At 39.9% G+C, this 12,894-nt stretch overlaps 1 protein-coding gene across 7 annotated transcripts in view; it reads right to left on the bottom strand.

Annotated features, from left to right (window-relative positions):
• BCLAF3 (BCLAF1 and THRAP3 family member 3) overlaps positions 1-12,894 on the bottom strand; it is a 148,272-nt gene that overhangs the window by 62,712 nt on the left and 72,666 nt on the right. For all 7 annotated transcript variants that reach the window (XM_069761505.1, XM_069761507.1, XM_069761508.1 and 4 more), the window contains 5 exons: positions 8,239-8,395; positions 6,006-6,061; positions 4,865-5,419; positions 3,815-4,462; positions 1,304-1,411 (listed from right to left, as the gene is read on the bottom strand). In XM_069761505.1, coding sequence (XP_069617606.1) covers positions 1,304-1,411; positions 3,815-4,462; positions 4,865-5,419; positions 6,006-6,046 — 1,352 coding nt within the window. In that variant the 5' untranslated portion in view covers positions 6,047-6,061; positions 8,239-8,395. The remainder of the gene's footprint in view (positions 1-1,303; positions 1,412-3,814; positions 4,463-4,864; positions 5,420-6,005; positions 6,062-8,238; positions 8,396-12,894) is intronic.

Below are 12,894 nucleotides of genomic sequence, written 5' to 3'. Positions count from 1 at the left end.
AGTGCATCCGCATGTCCTGCGCACCGCACCAATGTTAAAGATAAGTATGCAGGACGCATGCAGAAGTAGGCGGGGCTTAATGGAGGACTACGCAGCCCTCCGCAAAGCCCCGAACGCAAATGTGAACTTAGCCTTAGCGCTGCACTATAAAAAGACCATTGCAAACCAAATCTTGTTTTTTCCTTTCTCTCTCTCTATCCTGTTACTTTATTTTGTAGTTTTGTGACTTCCTATGTTCTAATTCAGTGAAAAGGAGAGGGGTGTAGGAGGCACTCATAATAAGTGATTTTTTGGGTTGCGGAGATGTTGATCTCACCCTATCATACGTTGTAGTTAAATGCTCGCAGATCTAAATATAGTCGAATTTCAGTGCCATGCACATATTTTTCCCTGTTACACTATTAAGATGATCAGATGCTTTTATAGTGCTTGGCATAAATAAGTACACCCCCTTTGGAAAGTAAGATTTAATTCAATAGTTCAGTGGGTACAAGAACAATTGCCAGATTAATTCTACATTAGTTGATGCAAAAATGAACACACCCCTCACCAAAAGCTACTACATCTAATATTTTGTATGATATTTAAGAACAGCACCATGAATTCACTGAGGTACTGCTCTATATTGAAAACACTTTGTGTCCTTGGTATGCGGAGCAGTGTGTGTGTGTGTGATTTTTTTCTGTCTGCACTTAACGTTGCTATGTAAATGGTTATTATGGTTATTATTTATTATGCCTTCAGGCTTATTGTCTTCATTGTATTTGTCTTTCTACTTTCCATTGCACTTTGAAATATATAGAGCCTCATTTATATGTATAAATGCATGTGTGGTCAATACAAAGGACAGGCACAAGACTTATTATGTCCAAAGACCATACTAAGGACCAGGGGGCACTCATTACGGGTGGAAAAAAGGCAATTCTGGCTGCTAAATAGGAAAGGGTTCTTTACAGTTCGAATTCTTGCGGAATGCCGACCACAAGAGATAGTAATGGCGGACACCATAACAGCTGTTAAAAAAGAGCTGGAGGATTTCCTCAATACACATAACATTGTAGGTTATGGATAATTTAGTGACTTCATGGACTGAGGTCTTTTTTAAACCTATGTAACAATGTTAGGCTATATTCACACCTGTGCTTATACTTCTCACACAACAGCGCCCAACCAAACACATTAGCCATTAACCCACTGAGCTTGTCAGGTTTCTGCTATTGGTCTCAGTCACATAACCTCCATCCCTCACACCCCCAAATAGAAAAATACATTTTACAGGCTCCAGCACATTTTAATAGATCACCTTTTTTGAACATCATTTTCTGATCTCTTTTGTTCGTAATTCTTCCCTTGGGGTACGTGAGACTTTGGCTGAATTTCCTTGGAGATATTCCAGTGTTCATTGGGTTGTCTAGGTACGAATACATTTAGGGAGTTACCTCAATCATATTCCATATATGCAGAAATAAATTTACATATAGCACGTTTTACACATGGACTGGGTAAGTTGTACACAAATTAGAGGTGAGAGTTGTGAAGGTCTCATGTATCTTTACAATACTGAAAGGGAATCTGTTACCAGGTTTTTGCTACCCCATTTAAGAGCATCATAATGTAGTGGCAAAACCCTGAATCCAGCAATGTGTCACTTTGCTGGGATGCTTGCTGTAGCTCCGATACCAATCAGGGTTTTATCTGCTGTAGATCTAGCAGTTCTCTGAATGCTGAGCTCTGTATAACCCCGCCCCCACCACTGATTGGCAGCTTTCTGTGTACACTGTGTGTGCATAAGCAGAAGGCTGCCAATCAGTGATGAGGGTGGAGCTATACAGAGCTCATTAATATGGAGGACTATCTGGCAGCAGGTCTACTGGTGATAATCTCTGGCTGACCAAACTGATTTATCAAAACTACAGCAAAGAGTAAGTGACACATCTATATAATCAGGAACTCAAGCGTCTACATTATGCTGCTCACAAGAGTAGGTGGCAAAAACTTTGGGACCGAATAAAATTAGTAATTAAGTCATTAGAAGAAAATACTACAAACTTTACAATACAAATATAGATGATGTAAACTGAATAAATATTACAGGGGCATTCTCAGAATTGACAGTTAGGTTAGGGGTTCACTTACTGATTGCTAGGGGTCTGACTAATTAGACCCCCAGCGATCATAAGAACGGAACTTCAGAGAGTCACTTGTTGATCTTGATAAAGTAGAGCAGAGCACTTTGCCATTTCCATCAGTCCCATGGACAATGAATGAAACGGAGGTGGAGCGTGTGCATCTATGCTCCATTCAAGACGTGACTCTGCAAAGCTCCACTCTCAGGATAGCTGGGGTTCGACCTTTGGGAGTACGTGATCCGTCATACAATGATTAAGGGGTAGCTTTCAATTCTGGTAACACCGCTTTCAATGATAATAGAACATTCATTTCAAGAAGACAGTAAACATTTCGATGCAGGACAGAACTATCCCCTTACCTGTTCAATAATTCTTGCTCTTTGAGGTCATAAACAGGATCCACATTGTTGTTGTAAATCTACATAGCAATATATGATGCCACCCAATCATCAAACACTATATAAACTCTGATTTCGGCAGTGGAGTCGGTTGCATATTATATTATCCTGTGCTATCATAGATTTGTGAGGCGAGAAAAATTTCATGCGACTTTACATATTAATGTGCTTTTTAGTTGTAGCTGACTTCAATGATAAAAATATGACGGCGAGGTGGACCTCGGGTTTGAGAATTCTTTGTATTTTCATTGCAAATTTCGTTCATGTTTTTCGAGAGGTCACGATTAAAAGAAATGTTGGAGAACTAAGTCCACATGGTTAGGATTTGCTCCGGGTTAGGTATGAAAATGGGTCATTAAAATATAGGACAATCATTGTTTTAACTCATGCAGCCATGTAACTGTATAGGGAAAAAATGGATAGGCAAAGTATTCTGTCCATACACATTCAGCATATACGTTTCCACATATTTCATGGCTCTTTTTCAGCTGTAGTAGGTGATGGTCATCATTCTTCATTTTCAAGATCCAAATCCTATATATATAAGGATGATCAAAGTATAAAACATGTATTTCCTCATAACGTAGTTAGCACCCATTACGCAGAATGTCAGCCGATAGACACCGCCAAGAAAAAAAAAATCACTTAATTAGGTTCGATTTGACTATTTTGGAGTTTGTAGCTTGTTTGTTGTTTTAATAATGTCTCCCGAAGTTTCACATAACATACACATTATTATGATTGACAGAGGCTACAATTTTCTTTCCAGTAAAGTTGGTCCCATGGAAACTTTCGGAAATGTGTCCCCCCTCGCTTTCTTTGGGGAATTAAATCAACATTTATTCAATCATCAAATGTTCCAACTCGTTTCCAAAGATTAATTGGTGAGTGAAGTCACTGAGAGCATAAGCCACTCTGCGAAAAATATTAGGCTTGGAAGGATAATGTTCATATGATCCGCATGAATGTCATGTATGAAGGGAGCGTGACCTTTCAGGAAAATATTTTGCTGTTCCCGTTTTCTATATCTTTTACTTGTAGTAGTCTTCTAATCTTACGACGAGCTTTCTTCTATTAGTAAATTAAAAGTGCTTACTAGTCAGCTAGGTCTCTTCTGCAATTCCACCACAGACATTTTATTCCATTCACGCATGAAAATTTCAAGCAAACTTCTAGATGTGTCATCCTCTTGTTTCCACAGATGAAAGAAGCATGAACTTTTACCTCGCTCTCACAGAAAACCCAAGGAAAAAAAAAATTAATTAGCAGATTAATTAAAAATAATACCTATACTTATCCACAGATTTCTTCAAATCCAATTTAACCATGATGGATTCCTTTTCAGAACTAATCTTCGATATTACGGTAGGCTCAGAAGATTTTGGATTATGGTTATCCAAGTGGCGTTTAGTACTTGATTCCATTCTGTATTCGGCTTTCCTTCCAGTTTCCTTGTGCTTATGATTTGGGTGTTTGTTATCTGTGTTGAACATGTCCCTATCGGGAGCCTTTCTTTCACTGTATATAGTAGACGGTTCTGGTGGCCTTTCAGAACATTTCTCCCTTTCTCGGTTACTCATATTTGATCTGTTGTGTTGAGAAGTTCTGGTGGGAAAGTTTTTCTTGTCTTCATAGCGGTTGTGTCTCTCAGCACGGTCATTTGAAAACTGTAACTCGCCGTGTACATACGATGGAGACCTGTGACTATAGTCATATTCTATCTTGGTAAGTTCTCCCGAATCTGTCTGGTATACAACAGGGCTGGGATCTCGGAGATCTGCATCTTTTGACCAATTCTTTTCAGGATATGGCCGTGACGCATGATCATCATTCCAGTTAGAATGTCGATGTGGCGGCCGGTAATCATGTCTATCTGGATCTCTAGTTCTCTTGGAAAATGGCTCATGTTCTGTGTAATCATGATCCTCAGGATGCCTGTTGACATAAATAATTATTTTCTTAGAGTGGAAATTAAAGCAGATCAGAAATCTAACATATGAGCACATTCCTTAAAGCAACCTGGTCACCAGATATCAGGATACAAGATAATATATATAATTAAATGTATCTCAGAACTGATGACTGATGTACTTCCTTTGTAAAGCCATGTGAGAAAATAAATCTTGGTCTCATTTACAATGTGCTCGGAGTGTGTGCCAGAATAGATCACAGTACATATAGCCAGCTTATATTTATAGCCCAGTTCACCAAACAGTGGCCAAAAGAGAGAGTCCTTTTGGTTTCTATTGGGATGCAGGTACAATTTTGCATGGGCCCTATAACTATACAGTTACATATGCTGGGAAATCAATGAAGGTAGACCTAAATAGCCCCTACCTCTTGTGAAACAAATTTCGATCCATAAATTCTTCAGGTCTCCTGCCGGGTGGTGGTAAATATGAATCTGAATTATCTCGATTCCATTGATCATTATGGTCATGCCATTCCCACTCAGGTTCTCTGTGGTGAGACCTGTGAGAAGTATCTTCTCGTCTTGAAGGTTTGAACCCGTTTGTTTCAGGATGCTCATTCAGTCCTTGGTTTCTCTGGTGATAATCTCGGTGTTCTCGGGGGCCATGTCTATTATGATCCTCAGGATATTTAGCTGGAAATCTCCTATTGCCGTCTCCGCGCCTATCTGGAGAATGTACTCTTTTAAGTCGATTGGATGATTCAAAGGGAGATTTCCTTAAGTCTGTAGGAAGTGAATCTGACTCATAGTTTTTATCATTGAAGCGTTTATATGGAGGCATCCTAGAATGGCTTTGTCCATGCCTTTCTTCTTCCCAGTGTATGGGTCTTCTGGGGTCTCTATGGAACCCTTCACCATCTTGGTAATTCTCTTGAAAGTGTCTGTGTCTATCATGCTCCGGACTTCTGTATGGGGGAGGTCTACATAAACACAATGAAGTACAGTAAGATACATGGTTTGATATAACGCACAAGGTATTGCCATAACAGATTTTTTTTCCAATAACCAATCCCCCTCTTTAAATGCTGTGTCCCCCATTGGTCTTTATGCTTCATGTTCGCACTAGATGATCAATTGACTGCTGTAGGCAATCGCTGCCCACAATGGTGTGCAAATCATCACAAAGTGATTGCCTGTAGTGGCCACATGTCTATCTGAACTGAACAGAAATATGGCGATCGCTGGCTTTTACAAAACCCCATCCACACTGCTGAAAAAAAAAAAATCTGTACAGATTTTAGGGTACACTGCATAATATTCATATTCCCAAATTGCTAGTGCCAGATTTTTACTATGGATTTTGGAATGAAATCCCCAGCAGAATCTGATTAGAACACAGGTTTGCAGAGGAGTCACCGATGATTTTCAGCTATCCATTGCCTACAGTATTTACCGTATGTAAAGCTCTTCTAAAAGATCAGGTTTCTCATGTCCATCAGTGATAAATCTTAATAGAAATCCACAAATTCATACAGAAATATTAGGACTAGAAGATTATATACTAACCTTGATTTCCACCTTGGTGACCGTGAGCGTGACTTTGGCATACTTTATATGATGGCCTTAAAAGAAAGAAATTAAGAAATTATTATAATACATATTTGCAGCCTAAAGAAGAGTTAAAGCGAATCTGACAATTTTCTGAGGCCTTGGAAACTGCCCTCTGCTACATCGCAGACTCAGGATAAGTCAGAAAACGTACAAACATGACAGCAATTAGATTTCTTCCTTAATTTACAGATTAATTCCGAAGTCTAGAGTTAATTTAAAGAAAAGATTATCTTTACAACTGAAAAGATGACAAACTGCAAGATTTCAAGACACCTCGCGTCTGTTCTTCAGGTATGTTTTAAATAAAAATTTAGAGGGCAAGACATTAATGACAAAGGGACATAAAAATAGTGTTGCCAATAAGAGAAGTGATGCAAGCAGGACTAATCATACGAGTAGACGAGGAAACAGTTGAAACACTTCAAAAATCTAGAATGTGCAAGTTTTAGGTCTTCCATATTCTTTCACTGTTGTACTACCCAACTAAGTTTGGGGGAATAAACCTTTACCGAGAAATCAACCCATTCATTCTGAGTATGTCAAATGTTAATCTGTCCTTTCATGCTTGCTGACGATCAGAGTTCATTCTTGCGTTGAGCTTCTTTTCTTTTGCAACTACAGGGAACCCAAGTAGGACATTTGGTACATCCAATTTAAGTGAAGCTACCTGGGTTCTAGGAAACCGGATATGCCTTGGGAATCATAATTGGTCCATACATACAGACAGGTTTTACATTGCTTACATTGAGAGTTCCTGTTGTTGGTGGAGATCTCAACATCATAGAACTTCAAATTAACTGGAAATTTGAAAGCTCACTGAGTCAGGAGGTACGGGAAATACAATCTCATGCCAACTTTGACACACTCGGAGCAGGAATGAAAGTGTTACATTTTGAGATGTTACCCTTTAGACCCATGTCCGAGGTCTCTTATCCAAATCAGACCTCTTACTTTGCACTGATGTGGGGAAAGCACACGAAAACACGTGCCTGCAAATAGTGTCTGGTTTGGCTTTAATTCTAATTCATGTGGCAAGCATCATATAATGGCTTGATAATGACTTTTAGGATTGCCACACCCAATAGGTGGTACTAGAGTTATATTCCTCTTCTCTCTGAATACAAAATTTACATATTTAAATTCCCATAAGAGCATTGCATGGCCTATAAGTCCCCTTACGCCGGCTTGGCACTCTCCACAAGGAGAGTTGTTACACATGGATTTACGCCATTTCTCTGTAAGGATTGTGCTGCTTAGAACTCGAGAGGGCATCACAAGCATGGACAAGCTCTCAATCAGTGAACTATAACAATTTTACACTCCTTAATTATGAACCCAAACAATTTACAACCACAACAGTTTATTAATGGCCATTTACTCAAGGATTTGCTTTACACCATTTGTTTTATTCACTGTACTATCCTTGAGATCCATTTGTGTATAAATATATGACTCTAGATAATGTTTAGTCAAGCCTGATGAAAAGACCTAAGTAATTTTACTCTTCAGTTAATATCCATTATTGCACTTTAGCTTTTCGTCTCCTGTTTTCCAAGAGCCATCATTTTTTTTTCACTGACTGTCGTATAAGGGTTTATGTTTTCCAGATGATGCAGCTTTGAATGAGACATTCATTATATGGGAAAAATCTAAGGAAAGGTCATCAATAGGGTGTGACTGGAAAACCCTTTTAGGATATGTGCACAGCTGCGGATCCGCAGCAGTTTCCCATGAGTTTACAGTACAATGTAAACCTATGGGAAACGAAATCCGCAGTGAAGATGCTGCAGAAAAAAAGTGCGGAAACGCAGCGGTTTTACATCTGCTCCAATAGAAAACTGCAGATGTAAAACCGCAGCAGAATCCACAATAGAAACCGCGATAAATCCGCAGGAAAAACCGCAGCGGTTTTGCACTGCGGATTATTCTACGTGTGCACATACCCTTAAAGCTTGTCTTCAACTTTTAAGATGGCCATCTAACTTATCAACTGAGGACAGTATATTTCCATATTTTCAATAGATGCTTGTGGTCCTGTAATGTTAAATGTAGCTCTCAAGGCTACCGACTCAAAAAATTATTTAAAAAATGTAGACAATCTTTAATTGAGTGAGTAAATGTCCTGGTAAATAGTGAGAATGGCAAAATACTTTGCTGTATAATATTGAAATGATGTTGATTCTCTTACCTCTTCTCGACACTTATGTCCAACTCTCAGGGTGGTCAAAATGTATTTTAAATTTTCAAGGTCCTTGATCCAAAGGTAGTGTTGTTCATCCTTCACATTAAAGCAGTCAGTCGTTTAGAAAGACCATTCCCATGGGACATATTTTTTTCAATACGATCTGAAAAGATAAAAAGAAACGCCAAAATATAAAAAAAATAGAGAAATTCTCCTTTGTCAAAAAGTAAATCCTATCCTTTAATTCAACTTGTAGTCAATTTGTGGCAGCTATATATAATATTCGCCATAAATCGGCCAATGTATTGTGGCACCTAGTAGTCAGGCATTTGTCCTACTGACTCTCGGTGTCGGCAGGCTTCATTAACCTAGAGATTAAAATTTTAGACGCACCAAGGTGCGGGAAAAGGCGTGAAAGGGTTGATTGAGATGCCGCTTTATTAATTTTACACATGAAAAAAAACAAAAACTGATGTGCACTACACAAGGGTGTTTTTTCATGCAAATGAACAGTAAGCATGGTGCAAGTAGATTTAAAGCATTTTTACGTGGATTTAAGTGGGAATTCACAGTCCAACATCTACATGTCGACATACGCTGTTGCTTCAGTGTTTTTAGATCTTTTCCTCAGGTATTTCTATGGTGACTGTAGTACAATTAAAGCTTTTTTTAAATTTTTAAACTTTCATGACCAAATGCGTCAAGTTCACGAAGACTCAATATTTGTAGTGTTGACCATTATTTTTCAAGACTCCTACAATTCATCCTGGCATGCTGGATATTAACCTCTGAGCCAAAAGCGGACTCACAGCCCATTCACAAATTCTGTGTTTTTGTTTTGTCCACCCACTTTTTGACAATTGACCACAAGTTCTCAATGAAACTGAGATGATGGGAGTTTCCTGGCGATGGACCCAAAACGTCATTGGCTTTATTAACGGTACCACTTAGTTATCACTTTTGCTTGGAGACATGGTGCTCCATCATGCTATAAAAAGTATAGTTCATCGCCAAATTGCTCCTGTATCAGTGGGAGAAGTTGCTCTTGGAGGATGTTTAGATACTTTATTCATGGCAGTGTTTTAAGGCAAAATTGTCAGTGAGACCGCTCCTTTGGATGAAAAGTAACCCCACACATGAAGCCTCATGTTATGCCAAAATTTGGCAACTTTTCAAGTAAGTTTTTAGACAGAATTCTGGAGTAAAGGCTTTGATGAATCAGGGCCTCAAGTCTTTTCATTCTTCAGATACATAAAAATTTCTATAAAAGTAACCCTGATGAGATGGATATGTTGTAATACTACTGGAACTTTACTTGTAATGTCTGGAATTACACAGACATCACAATACAAGATATGCTGCATACAATCAAAATGTGTGAAATTCTCTCTTTGTGCCCTCCCCCCCCCCCCATCTCATTTGTCCACGAACCGGATATTACAAAATATTTGGTGGTAATTTTTACACAATTTCTCCATGGTAAATCTATCTAATATATAATTGCCTAGAATACTACTTCCTGCAATTTGTGCCAACTTCCTGTCCGGAGCTAATGTCCGGAGCTAATGTCCGGAGCTAATGTCCGGAGCTAATGTCCGGAGCTAAGGTCCGGAGCTAAGGTCCGGAGATAAGTGACGTCAACAGTGTCAAGTCTGATTGGTTGCCGCCTGCTGCGAGCGACCAATCAGAAACGTGCCGTACTGTGACACACTCCGCCCGCCATTTTGGTGTGATTTTTGAATTTTTACCTCACAGCAAGTTTCTACTGCGTGGAGGCGGGCCCAGTGACGTTGCTCTTCAAGCTCCTGCCGAATTTCGTCAAAAAAATGATAATACCATTTACCAAAACTATATATATTTAGTTGTGAAGTGGTTCAGTGACATTTTCACACCAATTTTGAACATTTGTTTGGTGTTTTCTCCATATACTGCCTATTATTCACTGACTGTTATACTGAGAGACTGCCGTTTATTAACCTCTTCTTTGCCACATTGGGTATATTGCTCTATTATTTGCCACATAAGGACATTGTCCATTATTGCCCAGCAATTTCTTAAATAACAAGAATTGTCAAGAGCTGGTGAGTGCAGCCATTTTTTGTTCTTTCTTACTATTATTTATTAATTGTACAGCACTCCGTTAACGCTGCTATTAACCCTGTGTGACCAACTTTTTACTATCGATGCTGCCTATGCAGCATCAATAGTAAAAAAAAATCTAATGTTAAAAATAACAAAACAAAAAACCTGCTATTCTCACCTTCCATCGTCCGCCGATGCGCGCGCGGCTACCGCCAGCGTCCGTTCCCAGAGATGCATTGTGAAATTACCAAGAAGACTTAGTGGTCTCGCGAGACCGCTAAGTCATCTGGGTAATTTCGCAATGCATCTCTGGGAACGGAAGCTGGCAGCAGCAGCGCGCATCGGGACTGTTTTGCTGGACACTGGAGGGTGAGTATATAACTTTTTTATTTTATTTTATTTTTTAACAGGGATATGGTGCCCACACTGCTATATACCATGTGGGCAGTGTTATACACTGCGCCGCCACTGCTATACACTGCGTCCCCACTGCTATACACTGCGTCCCCACTGCTATACACTGCGTCCCCACTGCTATACACTGCGTCCCCACTGCTATACACTGCGTCCCCACTGCTATACACTGCGACCCCACTGCTATACACTGCGTCCCCACTGCTATACACTGCGTCGCCACTGCTATACACTGCGTCGCCACTGCTATACACTGCGTCGCCACTGCTATACACTGCGTGGCCTGTGCTATACATTACGTGGGCTGTGTTATATACTATGTGGCCGTGTTATATACTGCGTGGCTGCTATATACTACGTGGCTCCTATATACTATGCGGCCTGTGCTATATACTATGTGGCTGCTACATACATACGTATTCTAGAATACCCGATGCGTTAGAATTTGGCCACCATCTAGTAATCCTATAAATCTTGCTATTATGGAGTGTATTCTTCAGCTGAATATACAGTGGCATGTAATTGTTTGGGCACCCCTGGTCAAAATTACTGTTATTGTGAACAGTAAAGCAAGTTGAAGATGAAATGATCTCTAAAAGGGCCAAAAGTTAAAGATGACACATTTCCTTTGTATTTTAGGCACAAAATAAATATTTAATCTTCAACTTGTGCTAAACTGTTCACAATAATAGCAATTGTCACCAGGTGTGCCCAAACTTTGACATGCCACTGTAGCTATAGCAGAAATACAGTGGGGGGGGGGAATAAGTATTTGATACACTGCCAATTTTTCCCACCTACAAAAAATGAAGAGGTCTGCAATTTTTATCATAGGTACACTTCAACAGTGAGACAGGATCTAAAAATAAAAAAACAAAAAATCACATTGCATGATTTTTAAATAATTAAATTGCATTTTATTGCTTGAAATAAGTAACTGATCATCTAGCAACCAGCAAGAATTCTGGCTCTCACAGACCTGTAAGGGTATGTGCACACGTTGCGGATTCTCTTCGGATCCGCAGCGTTTTTTGCAGTGCAGAAACACTGCAGATCCGCAATTGATTTACAGTACAATGTAAATCAATGAGAAAAAAAAATGCTGTGCACTTTTCGAATATCCGCTGCGGAAACGCTGCGGTTTAAAAGAAGTAGCATGTCACTTTTTTGTGAATCTGCAGCGTTTTTGTACCCATTCCATTATAGAAAACCGCAGGGGTAAAAAAAACGCAGCAAATCTGCAAGAAAACCGCAGCAAAAACGCACAAAAAACGCGACAAATCCGCAGGTGCGTTATCTGTCAGGAGAGGCAGAATCCGCACCAGAAATTCCTAAGCCTAATCCGCAACGTGTGCACATAGCCTTAGTTTTTCTTTAAGAAGCCCTCCTACTCACAGTCCGGCCGCGAATTCGCCCCTTCCTACTATGTCAGTGCCCCCTCCAGTCAGCACTCACACAGGGTTAATGGCTGCGTTACACCGCGTTAACCCTGTGTGACCAACTTTTTACTATCGATGTTACCTAAAAAGATCTGTTAAAAAAAAATTAAAAAAAATCATAGGTCCGGCACCTTTCCCGCTCCTCACGATGCTCCGGACCATGCATTGGGGTCTTGCGAGATGATGACGTAGCGGTCTCGCGAGACCGCTAAGTCATCTGGGTAATTTCGCAATGCATCGCTGGGAACGGAAGCTGGCGGCCGCATCGCGCGCATAGCGACAGCTTCGCTGGACGCCGGAGGGCGAGTATATAACTATTTTTTATTTTCATTCTTTTTTTTTTAAACAGGGATATGGTACCCACAGTGCTATATAGTACTTGGACTGTGTTATATACTACAAGGCTGCTATATACCACGTGGGCAATTTTATATACCGTACTACGTGGGCAATGTTATATACTACGTGGGCAGTGCTACATACTACGCGGGCAGTGCTACATACTACGCGCGCAGTGGCTGATATATATATATATATATATATATAGATATAGATAGATATAGATATATATAGATATATATAGAGAGAGAGAGAGAGAGAGAGAGAGAGAGATTGTTAGGACTGGCGGAACGCACCAAGTTTAAGATGGAATAGTATTAGGTGCGTTCGCAGTCTGAGGTCCACCGTGCAGGTGAAAACCTGCTGCTAGTAATGACGGATGGTATGG

The sequence above is a fragment of the Ranitomeya imitator genome, chromosome 3 (genome assembly GCF_032444005.1).
Source record: "Ranitomeya imitator isolate aRanImi1 chromosome 3, aRanImi1.pri, whole genome shotgun sequence".
NCBI classification, from domain to species: domain Eukaryota; kingdom Metazoa; phylum Chordata; class Amphibia; order Anura; family Dendrobatidae; genus Ranitomeya; species Ranitomeya imitator.
This window is presented reverse-complemented; position numbering and strand designations above follow the sequence as displayed.